The sequence below is a fragment of the Gracilinanus agilis genome, chromosome 5, assembly GCF_016433145.1.
Source record: "Gracilinanus agilis isolate LMUSP501 chromosome 5, AgileGrace, whole genome shotgun sequence".
Lineage (NCBI taxonomy): Eukaryota > Metazoa > Chordata > Mammalia > Didelphimorphia > Didelphidae > Gracilinanus > Gracilinanus agilis.
In genome coordinates, this window is record NC_058134.1 from 265,378,525 (window position 1) to 265,391,422 (window position 12,898).

Below are 12,898 nucleotides of genomic sequence, written 5' to 3' on the forward strand. Positions count from 1 at the left end.
TTCTTTTCCATCTCTTTTAGGTCTTAGGAGTTGCCTTTTATAATTTTACTGACCACAACAAATTTCTATGCAAATATGACTCGGGTTGCCTTATTCTAGTGAACTGTGCAGTTGTTGGAGAAGGGAAGGGAAAAGTATCTTTGAATTTCATTTTTCCTATCTAATTCTCAAACTTTGGCTCACATTTTCAACCTTCTCTTTTGTTGAACTGTCCTGAGAACTGGTGAATGTAATACACTAACAAATTTATTTCAGCCAGACATTCAACAAACATCTCTTAAGCCTGTCTTATGGGCCAGATACTATTTTTTTTACTTCCTCTTGTTTAAAAAGTATTACCATGAAATTAAATAGCTTCTTTTTCCCCTAAAAATTTTTTAAAGCATAAATACAAAGAAAGGAGAAGTAACAGATTTGTTAATATTCTATCTGTTGACTGATACTGTCCTGGATGGATCATGAAGTGACATTGTCATTGGGTTAGAATGATCTTGGGTTATTACTGGATGAAATGGGAATATCATTTTCTGTTTTCTTTCTTCCAGTTTTTCATTGGATTACTTGTGATTGTGATTATTCAGATTGTAGCAGGTGTGCTAGGAATAACCTTCAAATCTAAGGTGAGTTTGTAGAAGATGTATGATGTTAACTAGCAAAACCTGTTGTGTTAACCCACTGTCCTGGCTCACTTTTTATTTCTTATTTTAATGTACAGATTGAAAAAGCATTTGTAAAAACTTTTGAGCATGAAGTGACGACTTTGACCAAAGATGATCCTCAGTCTCTGGCATTTCAAAAGAACTTGGACAAAATGCAAAAGAAGGTAATTGGAGAACTTTACTGGAGATCCTGGGAGTTGAGGCAGGATGCTTCTCAGCTTTTAAATTTCTACCTTGTGTGCTTCTAGAGTAGGACCAGAATTTCCATACAGATTACAGCATAGTCTGATTAGATTATGAGTTCTTTGAGTGCAGAGACATCTTTTTTTTGTATCTATCCTGAGTTTTTAACATAGTGCCTCAGCTCTTAAAAGTATTCATTTATTGACTGGCTATGAAGGAAAAAGACAGTTATAATCCATGATTTCTTTAGATGGGTATGCCAAATCGACTTGGCAAATCAACTTCATCATTGAAAGGGCATTGAACTGGGAGTTCAAAGATTAAGATTTCTGTTCTGTTTCTGGCTGTGTGAACAAAGTCAAGTTCCTTCATTTCTCTAGGTTGTTCAGATGTTTAAAAGGAGTCTAGATGATCTAAAGACTTAGCTTTAAAATTCTGTAATTGTGCATATACTGACCACTCAAAAAGAATTTATCCAGCCCTTACTGTATACCAGGTACTGTGTAGACCAAAATGAAATAGTTTCTGCCCTCAAGGAGCTTACATTTTATTGGAGAAGGCAATATATGCATACATAAATAAATAATATGTATGAAATAAATTAAAGTTGATATTAGTTGTTAAAAAGAAAAGATGGGGTTTGACCCTAGCAATTGGTAGGATTAGGAAAGGTTCAGCTGAGCTTTGAAGTAGACTGAGATTGGGGCAGCTAGTTGGCATGGTGGATGGACAGGGCACCAGGCCTGGGGTCACGGTGATCTGGGTAAGACGTAGGTTGAGATTCCTATGGGTAATGTCACACAAAGGCATGGATTTGGAAGAGAGATGAGTAGTTTTCCTGTTACACAAATATGTAAATTTTGAAGGAACAATGAGTAAAAGAAAGTAAAAGAATGATCATAATGGGATGGAGTAGGGTTGTGTTGGTATAAGAGAGACCTAACTAGTTGCAGAGGTAACCTTTAATCTCCCTTTTTATCCCAAAGTTTAAATGCTGTGGCTTGGTCAAAGGAGCTGCTGACTGGGGAAGGAACTTCTACAAGTACAGTGCATCATGTGAATGTCCAAATGATATATTTAATGACTGTGAAGACTATGAGGGAAAACATGTTTACAGAGAGGTAAGAACTGGATAAATTTACTTTTGTAGGTAAATAGTTCTTTTGTTTCTTTTTTAATGTGAAAATACTCATCCTAAAGAAAATTAGAAAAAGAAACCTGGTTCAAACAGTGGTGCTAAATTAGAAGTCTTTTTGGAAAGAACAAGAATATTAATAATACTAAGAAAAAATGGATGTGGCTAGTTTCTCCAGGTACTTCTGAAAAATATCATACATGTTTTCTACAATAGGAAGGAGGAGGAAAATTTAAAAATGAGAAAAGGTTTAGTCTTTTGCAGTGATCTCTATTGCTATCTTGAAGCTCGCTTCAAGGTTTTTGCTGCATAATTTAGAACAAAAGAGAAATGGATCCTTTGCAAACTTCAGAATTTCCTTTAAGGAAATAATCTTTAATTTTTAGCAAGAAATTGAGCAGGACTTTCACATACATGTAGAATTTGAGCTTTAGCACATTCATTTGGCCCTTGACAGTGAGTGGCTTAAACTGCTAATTTAGGAAACTACTGAAGAAAATGTTGGCCTAGGAAACTACAGAGAACTCTACTGCTTTTTTGATGGTTAGAGCACAAAGCTAGGTTTGTGAGATCTTTTAAATAGAAAGGACACACCATACATAATTGATAACTGATATTAATAAGATTATATTCCACAATGCCAGAAGGTTCCATTTGGCACTGGCATCTTTCCTAGTACTGGTGACCCTAACGGAGAATTGAGAAATAGGAACAACAACAGAAAGCCTGAGTGGGAAAAGAAACACGTGTTTAATAAAATGATTCCAATCTTCATATTTGCTCTTATCAAGACATTAGTGGATCTTTTCTGAAGAACTTACTACTGCTGCCCTTAACTATAGTAACTCATAGGGGAGCCTGAATTTTAGTACCACATGACCATTTTTCTACTACCACCCATTTTTGTGGGGAAAACATTTCTAAAGGCAGACTAAGCTCTGCCAGTAAATATAGGCTTATTTAGCAGTTTCTAGCTAGGTTCTTGGGAAAGCAAGTACATATAGTTTTCATAATGCAGTTTTTCTCCAGTTAAAGATTTATTCCTTAGAAATTCCATCTTTAAGATTTTTGAAAACCTCTATAATGATCTACAACCATTAAAAAAAAAAGAAAAACACCCTATAAGTTCACACATAATTCAGTCGAATATAGGCTCACTGATATATCACTTTCCCAAAAGGCAGGTCATAAATTCACAAAATATTTCCATCTGCCTTGTGTCAGTTGTGAGAAGTCTGGAAAACTACAAATCTTGGAATGATCATAATTCATGTTTGTTTTGTTTTTGTTTTTAATTTTTGCAAGGATAACCCAGCTGTCTATCAAATGTTCATTAGTCTTCTGGTTTACTCTGAATGATGTAACAGTTTTCTAAATTGTGGATTCCATGTGAAGAGGGAAACAAATTATATGAAGGGATGACGATTATCTAATAAGAGTCTTGCAGTGGCATTTAAAAATCAAATGGAATATTACCATATTGTTCTCACATGTACAATTATAGCCATACTAATCTCTCCGTTAAAAATGCCTGGGTCTGTTTGACAGGAGTACCATATTTTACTTGGCTCCAGCTCCCATACTCAAACCTGAAAAAAATCGCCATCCTAGCCCCCAGTGCTGATTCCAACTTACCCTACTTGTAAGCATTGTGGCCACCTACCATATTAGAATTGTAATTTTAGAAGAAATAAAGAGATAAACATCACATTGCAGAAGAGTTAAGGAATTTTTCTACAATCCCACAAGGTGTGAAGAAGTAGAAATAAGGTGTTAGATTTTCCTATGACTTTTTTACAAAGACTGAATGTCTCTTATTGCTTCAGAAGGGAATAACATGATTGATTGAGCAAACAAATTAGATTCCTTTCTGAGGCCTTTGAATAACTAAGCAATGGAGACTAGGAGGCAATGAAGGCTTGGGAACACTCTAAAGGAGATTCTTTTAAAGGGGAGAAAGACTTCCTTCTCCCCCAAGACCCTGTCATCTTCATGATGTTTCCCCATCGTGTCTAATGTAACTTGACTAGAGCAAGATACTCTATCTAGCAATTTGAGAGTTCGTTGCTTCTCAAGAATCAATCTCAAGTCACACACCTGTTAAAACCAGTGGGAATATGTATCCGCCATGGGCGGAGGGAGGTGGGGGGGGGGGTGAAGGGGAAAGTAAGAGCATGAATTATGTAACCATGTTAACTTTTCTAAAGAATAAATATTAATAAATGTTTAAGAAAACAAAGGACAAACAACAATAAAAAAGAATTCAAGTCACACTTGAGGAAATAGAGATACACATTTCAGACAGAGGTAGACAGAGACACTGAAGGGAGGAAGCAGCTTAGAAGAATACATTTCTTGGCAGCAGAGAGAAGAGCCAGTTATCCCTTGGAAAGAACTAGCCCTGGAAATCGAGTTGGGTTTGGAAAGTATCAGAACCTAGGAACAAACCTAATATGATTTACCTTGTAGAACATGCATGAATATTATTCGGAGATTATCAGGCACTATGAGCTGCCTCTCCTCCATGGTACTCTCTTACTTGTGAGAAAAATGCATTTTAGGACTTTTAAGGGAAATGTTTTGCAAATATTGCTTCTACTATGCCATCTTAGAAAATACCTACCATAAGAAATAATTGTTTATTGTCTAATTATTGATGGGAAGTCCACTGTAGAAGACTATTAGCTCTAGTGTTAGGAATGGGTTTCCCTTTCCTTGAACCTCAAGGTAGCCGCTGCCCTCTAGGGCCTAAACCCACAAATAACGAATGCAAGTGATGGAAGTGAGCCGAGAAGTGATTTTTCTTAAGTGCAGACCCAACTGTGCCATTTCCCTACTCAATATATTTAAGTGGCTCTCTATTATCTCTGAAGTAAGCTTAAGATCTAAAAAGAGATACATTTTTGGATATGGCCAGTGTGTAGCTTTCTCTCTCCTTTTCTTTTGTCTCATTTTAATTGGAAGAAGAGGGATTTTAATAAGGTAGTGAAACAAAAAAAATTAGCAATTGGAACAAATATTTTGAAATGGAGATTCACAGATTCAAGTACCATCCTCATTCTTTTGTTATGTATATGGAAACTCATTCTTGCCCCAATTGAAGTTTAGAATTAAAAAAAAAAACAACAAAATTTTATCAGAAAAAGAACTCAATCTGGCAGCTTCATTTAGGACAGATTTGAGAGGAAGAGATAAGGCTGTCAGATCAATTAGAATCAAACCCTTTCTATTCCTTGGAAGGTGGCCTTAGTAAGCTGCTGTGTCAAAAAAAAAAAAAAAGCATCATCTAGAGTAGAGTATGCAGTCTTCTAGCTTCTTGGGTATCATTTACGTTTAGGCTGGCTCAATCACCAATTCTTCCCAGACTAGCAGCACCTTCCAGAGCTGGCCTACATTGGTTTAGTCTTTGGACACTTGTGTTGTTCTTTTACCTCAATACGGTATCTTAACTAGGACTTTAGTACAAGTGTGATGCCTAGAACTTCCTTTCCCTCTTTTAAAAGAAAACAAGTAAAATGACTACTAAAATGTTGATAGAAAATTTAATGTAACAAGAAGAAAATAGACTATTTTATATTATTTAAATTAGGACTGTTTGGGATTAATCTTATAAATCTAGCAATCAGAAGAAGACAGATCTTTTTAAAAAATAGAATTTTAAGAGCAGAGCAAGGCACTTTAACTTTTGTCTTTCTGTGTCTGGTCTTTTGCAGTGTCTGGTACATGGTAGGTGCTCATTAATATTGATAGGTAGCTAATGATGGCTCAACTGATTTAGAAAAAAAACATATCTTAAGAACTAAGAGAAAAAGAACCCCAATATTTCTATTGGAATTCAAAGAAAAAATGCATTATTTTAATTTTATAGTTTTAGGCAGTTTGCTAGTCTGTTTAGTTAGTCAATAAACATTTATCTGCTGTGGGCCATGCATTGGGAATATGGGAATAAAAAAAAGCAAAAGAAAATCCCTGCCCACAAGGAGCTCCCAGTCTAATGAGGGAGACGACACAGCTCTTTCCTTTATAATAATTAATTTGACTTTGTGCCAGTGCATTTCTGTAGAGTTTCAGGCTCAAAATGAAATAAATGTTTAAGCACATCCTATTGAAGACACTGGATTGGCACAAAGATGGAAAACTACACATTCCTTGGCTTCAATTCTACTTTACTACATTACTACAATTTTCCGGTGGACTTATGATCTCATCAATGGAGGTTTTCCTTCCAGCAATGTAGATTGCAACCCATCCTTGGTTATCTGTGGAATTTATCTCTTTACTAAAAAGGTTAACATATAAGCAAACCCTTTGTAATATTAACCTTTTTTTTACAGTCATGTGGTCAATATCTTATCACCTACTTGAAGAAAAATTTGATGATTGTTGCTGGGATTGCATTTGGAGTGGCAGTGATTGAGGTAAGTGTAATTATTTACATTCTCATTGCTTTATCTTGCACTTTTGGGGATGAGCCTGCTTTGTATGATATCAATAATGAAAACAAAGAATTCATTTAGACTTTACCTTTGTTCTTAATCTTAGTTGTCCTTTCAAATTGAAAGTGAATTAAACCTTTTTAAGTCAAGAGAAAAACATTACAATTTTTATCTCCTTGATTTCTGAAAAGAAAATGGACATTGAGCCAGCCTAGGCTTCATATCCTCTTCCCCCTGAGATTTTCTTTTTTGGATAAAGCAAAAAACTCTTAGAAATTAAGTAAAATATTGCAACTTCATTCCAAACCCCCCACCTTAGAATAAAAAGAGCATGGGCTCATTTGGATGAACTTCTGAACATACCTTATGAACCAGTAAGGTGAATCAATCCTCCCTAAATTATAAACATAAAAAAAGCTAGTTCTTTGCTGGGCCCCTGTTACTTCATTAGTACCTATGTATTGGCTCCAAGGCAGAAAAAGCAATAAGGGCTAGGCAATGGGGGTTAAGTGACTTGCCCAGGGTCTCACAGCTGGGAAGTGTCTGAGGCCACGTTTGAACCCAGGACCTCCCATCTCTAGGCCTGTCTCTCAATCCACTAAGCCACCCAGCTGCTCGCACTGAGGTTCTTGTGGCTGCTTTTATTTTCCTCTAATTCTTTGGATCAGGAAGGAGAGAGGTCTTGGGGAGATGCCCAGAGTAGACTTCCTAGAGCAAGGTGTCGATCAGGTATCTGGATAACTTACTAAGTCTCTTCTAAGGAAGCCAAGATGGAAGAACAGGAAGTGATATAATAGCAAGATGGAAGGACAGGAAGTGACATAATAGTAAGATAGAAGAACAGGAAGTGATATAATTGCAAGATGGAAGGACAGGAAGAGACAATAGTAAGATGGAAGGACAGGAAGTGACATAATGGCAAGATGGAAGTACAGGAAGTGACATGATAGTAAAATGGAAGAACAGGAAGTGAAGTAATAGTGGCTACCACGCCTATAGGAGACATAATAGAATTCACTTTTGACTAATTGAAGATGTTTGTTCCAAAGAGATAAATATCAATATGTATTGTCTACCTTGTTTGATTCCATCTATGTTCTCAGGAAGAAAAAAGGTGGCCAGTGTTCGGAATGGTTTTGAGTGAGATCGGTACTGTAGGTGGCCAGTATAATCATTTTAAAGTATTGGAAAGATTACCATGCGTTAGAGGGATTAGACTTGTTCTTTTGAATGGAACTTGGAATAGTGGATAGGATGTATGGCTAGAGAAACTCAGTATTAATTGGAGCTTTGCAGAAGTGGAATGGATTGCCTTAGGAAATGGTGGGTTCCCCTACCCTCAGGACAAGGGAAGAAGAATCTTCTTGAAGAGGTTAGTTGAACATTTGGCTCACATGTTGTAATGAGGATTCTCTTTTAGATATATATTTAACTAGATAGGAAGATGAAAGGCACAGATAAATAGGTGGGAAATAGATAAAAGAGATGAAAGATGATAGTTGGACAGATAAATAGCTAAAACATTCACTACACGTTGTTCTGCTCACCGTACTAGGGGCTAGAGATAATAATGGAAATAAGCAAAATTGAGACTGCTCTTAAAAGAGCTTATATTCCAGTTGGGGGGAGATAAGGGCAAAAAAAGAAGCTGGAAGGTGGAGTTTGGGTAAGTGACAGTATGGTGAAGAGATGGCTAGGAGGTGGCAAGATAAGGGGAAACTTACTCAGCAAATGTTGTTGCTTGTTTCTTTGTATTATGATTCTGTAGTAGTATAATCTATTGGAACCAGTGATTTTCAAAACCATCACATAACACAATGCTTTTTTTTTTTTTTCCTAGATTCTTGGCCTGGTCTTTTCTTATGTCTTATGGCGCCAGATTGGGCCAAACTGAAACTGCAGGAATTAATCTGTCACCTACCAAATCAGCCTTTTCACAATTAGCTTTGCTTAAAAAACAAAACAAAACTGTACAGCTTTGTCAAATAGTAGCCGGTTTGCTAAAATATTTGATTTTGCAGAAAGCATAACTACATTTCGTTATGTACCAGATGTGTTTAAGAGTTGTGTGTCATAGGAATAAATGATATGGATGTATATTATTTTCAGAATAAAAAAATTTTGTTTTAATTGACATTTCTTTCTCTGATCATTGTATTCAAGTGGCAGGGTTATAAATGTTCATCTCAAGTTACCCAGTAGAGCGATTTTAAGTCTCCAAGTGACAGAACAGTTAGTTGCAGGTATAAATCTCAGCTTTTCTGAAGCAATAATTTTTTTCCTTTTTGTGGTTTGATTGACTCTGTGGCTGAAATTCCTGAGGCAGGAGAGGCTCTCTCTCCTGCAGTAGGCAATTATATAAGTTTAGATTCACATAATGTTTACATTGGGATGGCTCTTAGAGATGAATAGTATAGGCCTCTCTTGTTTTACAGAGGAGACAACTGAAGATCACAAACATCAAATGATTTACTCAGCATAACAAAATTACTTACTAGAGACTCAGACCTTGATTTCTTGAATCTCCAGTCGGCATCCCCAATCATATAGCCATCATAGACTTGTTTTTTTAATTTATTTTTTTATTATCGTTTTTATTTTGAATATTTCCCCATAATTACATATTTCATGTTCTTTCCCTCTCCCCTAAGCCCCCTTAGCCGACCCACAATTCCACTGGGTTTTACATGTATCAAGACTTAATTCCATATTATTGATAATTGGACTAGAATTATCATTTAGTGCATAGACTTGGTTTTGAAAGAAACCTTAGAGATCTCCTAATCTGTCCTCTTTACCTCCATTTTTGGATGAGAAAAACTAAAACTAGAGAGATTAAATTATTTACCCTTAACACAAATGGCTGGTGGCCATCAGTATTCCAACTCAGGCCCCCTGACTCCCAATTCATTGAAAATAAAGAGAACTTCCAACCAGTTGTGTTCTATGGCACTCCAGCATATGACTGTTCTACCTTATTCCCTCTTTGTTTCATTTCAGTTGTGTTTGATTCTTTGTGACCCTATTTGGTTTTCTTAGCAAAGATATTGAAATGGTTTGCCTTTTCCTTCTAGCTCATTTTCCAAATGAAGAAACTGAAGCAAACAGGGTTAAATGACTTGACCAGGGTCATAGAGCTAAGAAATGACTTGAGACCAGATTGGAACCCAATTCCAGCACTATCCACTTCACCCCTAACTGCTCCCCAGTCTGTCTTACCTCTCTCCAAAGTCTCTTTCTGTTCTTAATCCAGTAGCTTTCCTTTTATCTCATTTAGGAAACTAAAGGCATAGTAGAAGAAGTCACCTACCTGATCCATCAACCCTATCTTGTTCCCTGTGAGAAACACTGATTTCCAAGAAGATTGTGACTTGTCTAAATTACTTATAGAATAAAACTAGAAGACAGTATTTGAACTGAGGCCCTCTCCTTCTGGAGATGACTACCTCATACTTTAATGAGTATAAGGAAGTAGAACTGGCCTGGATTGCAATGGCCAGCATTTTGATGTGTGTCTGGTGATAAATAAATCATCAGTACAGAGATCCATTAGAAAGCATAAGGTTCATTGGAAAAACCTGAGTCCTTAAAAGTAATAAATAGAAATTGATTAGCTATATGATCCGTGGTAGGTCACTTAATAACTAAAAAAAGACCTTTACCTTCTGTCTTAGAATTGATGCTAAATTCAAATTCCAAGGCAGAAGGGTATGGACTAGGCAACTGGGGCTTAAGTGATTTGTGTGAGAATTTAATCTGCACCCCTCTTTCCTTTTTGAAAGGGAAAGTATCATTTTAAATTTGAAAATCCATTTCAGTCTCCCGCCCGTCCTTTGAATTAAAAACCAGACCTGAGGCTTGTCTGGGTGAGGAGGATGCATCCAGAAGACTCGCCTCTGACCCAGACGCAGACTAGATCTGCCCAATTGAGGAGACTCAGAAAAAGTGATGTCTTGGTGGTGGGTATAAGTTATGGATCAAGCCAAGCAATGGGACTGAATGGAGATTCCAAGGTGAGTAGCCAGCTCTGATAAGCTAGGCAACCAGCCTTTTTTGTTTCTCCATCCTGCTTTTCCCTATTTAATGAATAATTTTAAGTTAATACACAGTCTGCAGAGAATTTTAATTGGAACACTTGCCTGGGGTCACATAGCTAGGAGGTGTATGAGGTCAGATTTGAACCCAGGATCTCTCCTTTTTGGCCTGGCTCTATTTACTATTTACCAACTCTTTCCCTCAATTGTCTTGGTTGTGAAATGGAAGTAATTATAGTACCTACCTTATAATTGGGTAGGGTATCATAGAACATGTGCATGAGATATATATATAGGACTATAATTGGTTTGAAGTCAAGTGGAAAATCAGGATTTCCTTGATAAAAAGTGTATAGGTTATTTCTAGCTAAGGAAATTGTCTGGCTTTCCAGTCTGACTCGAATGTCATAGATCATAAGAGCTTCAGGGAAAAAAAAAAGGAATCTGGAGAGCCACAAATTAAAAACAGCATAAAGCCACCTTCTGATCTTGACCACGTGGAAGGTTCAAGTGCCTTTTTGAAAGCAGTTTCTGCTTTGAGAACGTCTGAGGCACTGAAGAATGTCTAGAAGACTTTAGTTGTCTCAAGACAAATATTATGAATCGGGTATGATGAAATCACTGAAATGTCAGACCAGGAAAAATTAGTCTTCCTGACTCATGAGATGTTTTAAAATAAATTTTTTTCGGTGCGCTAGATCCCTTGGCAGTCAGGTCAAGCAAGTATAGATCCCTTCTCATAAATGCATGCAATTTATAGGACTAGCAAGAAAACTTTAAATATGCTGAAATCAAGTCAACAAAATATTTAAAAACAAGTTTACCAATATGAGGTTACGATCTAATAGGGGGATCTCCATTAAGATTCAGATCTTTTCATTGTATACATGTGAATTTTTCTTATAATTTAAAACAATGTATATGATTGAGGGTGTGGACTCGAAACCACCACACCAATGCAACTACCAACAATTTGGAAATTGGTCTTGACAAAACTAGTGGAAATGCGCATCGGCCATGGGTGGGGGGGGGTTGCAGGAGGGGGGTTGAAGGGGAAAGGTGGAGCATGAATCATGTAACCATGTTAAAAATGAATATTAATAAATGTTAAAAAAATTAAAAAAAAAAACAACTTAATGTATGGCGGGGCAGATAGGTGGCTCAATGGATTGAGAGTCAAGACCTAGAGATCAGAGTTCCTTGGTTCAAATTTGGCCTCAGATACTTCCTAGCTATGTGACCCTGGGCAAGTCATTTAATCCTCATTGCTTAGTCCTTACTGTACTGTCTTGGAACCAATACTTAGTATCAATTCTAAAATAGAACTTAAGGCTTAAAAAAAATGAAATGGACAAGAAAGTAGATGCCCAAGTGGATAGGGATTGGCTAAACAAACTGATAACATGAATATAATGAAATAATTCTAATTAGTATGTACTAATAATTAGTGCTAGTAATATTTTAAATTTAATTTAAAAATTATATATAGTTTATGTAATATGTAATATAAATAAAATACTTTTTAATTTTAAAATTAATTAAAAATGATTAGTGCTAATAATTACTAGTATTAATAATACTAAATATACTGAGAAACAATAAGAAGAGGATAGAGATGCATTAGAAAAATTTATGAACCTGTGCCAAGTAAAGTAAATAGGACCAGAAAATTAAAATATATACGTATTATAAAAACTGAATAGAAGAAGAAAAAATGAAACTGAACAATCTAATAAATGTTGAACACTCCATTGAAGGTTGACCCCATGAGAAGGAAAAAAAAATGTACATTCTTATATCCTTTAAATGGGCATGTGTAGATGGTTTTGCTACTATTAGCATGGAGCATTGCATTCACTCTGATACTCAGATGTTGTCCTAGTTAGTTTTGTTGAACTTTTCCAAAATTCCATACCGAATATATATTTGTGGTCAACTTTTGGGAAGACATGAATGAGGGTCACAGAGAAAGGGCTCAAATGAATAGAATATAAACTTCAATTTTAAATTGATAAAATCAAAGACCCATTTGAATATTTAAGTTTTAAGTTTTTTAAGTTTCAAGGATTTTTTTGTTTTGTTTTTTAATTAAAAATCCTTACCTTCCAACTTGGAGTCAATATTATGTATTGGTTCCAAGGCAAAAGAGTGGTAAGGGTAGGCAATGGAGGTCAAGTGACTTGCCCAGGGTCACACAGCTGGGAAGTGGCTGAGGCCGGGTTTGAACCCAGGACCTCCCATCTCTAGACCTGGCTCTCAATCCACTGAGCCACCCAGCTGCTCTTATAAGTTTCAAATTTTTTTTTTTTTAAGTTTAAGGGTTAAAGTTTTTTTCTTAATGATGATCCCTGGGTAAGGAAATGGAGATGGATAAAATTTGAAAGTGAAAGAGTATATTTAACATTATCAATAACATTTTCAAGATAAAAGAAAATAAAAGAAGGTATTCAT

General features: G+C 36.0%; 1 protein-coding gene across 1 annotated transcript in view; it reads left to right on the forward strand.

Moving 5' to 3' along the window:
- TSPAN8 (tetraspanin 8) overlaps nt 1-8,547 on the forward strand; it is a 28,506-nt gene extending 19,959 nt beyond the window's left edge. The window contains exons 4-8 of the mRNA XM_044678582.1: nt 546-620; nt 716-823; nt 1,829-1,963; nt 6,312-6,395; nt 8,254-8,547. Of these exons, the coding sequence (XP_044534517.1) occupies nt 546-620; nt 716-823; nt 1,829-1,963; nt 6,312-6,395; nt 8,254-8,307 (456 nt within the window). The 3' untranslated portion in view covers nt 8,308-8,547. The remainder of the gene's footprint in view (nt 1-545; nt 621-715; nt 824-1,828; nt 1,964-6,311; nt 6,396-8,253) is intronic.
- The last annotated feature ends 4,351 nt before the right edge of the window (nt 8,548-12,898 follow it).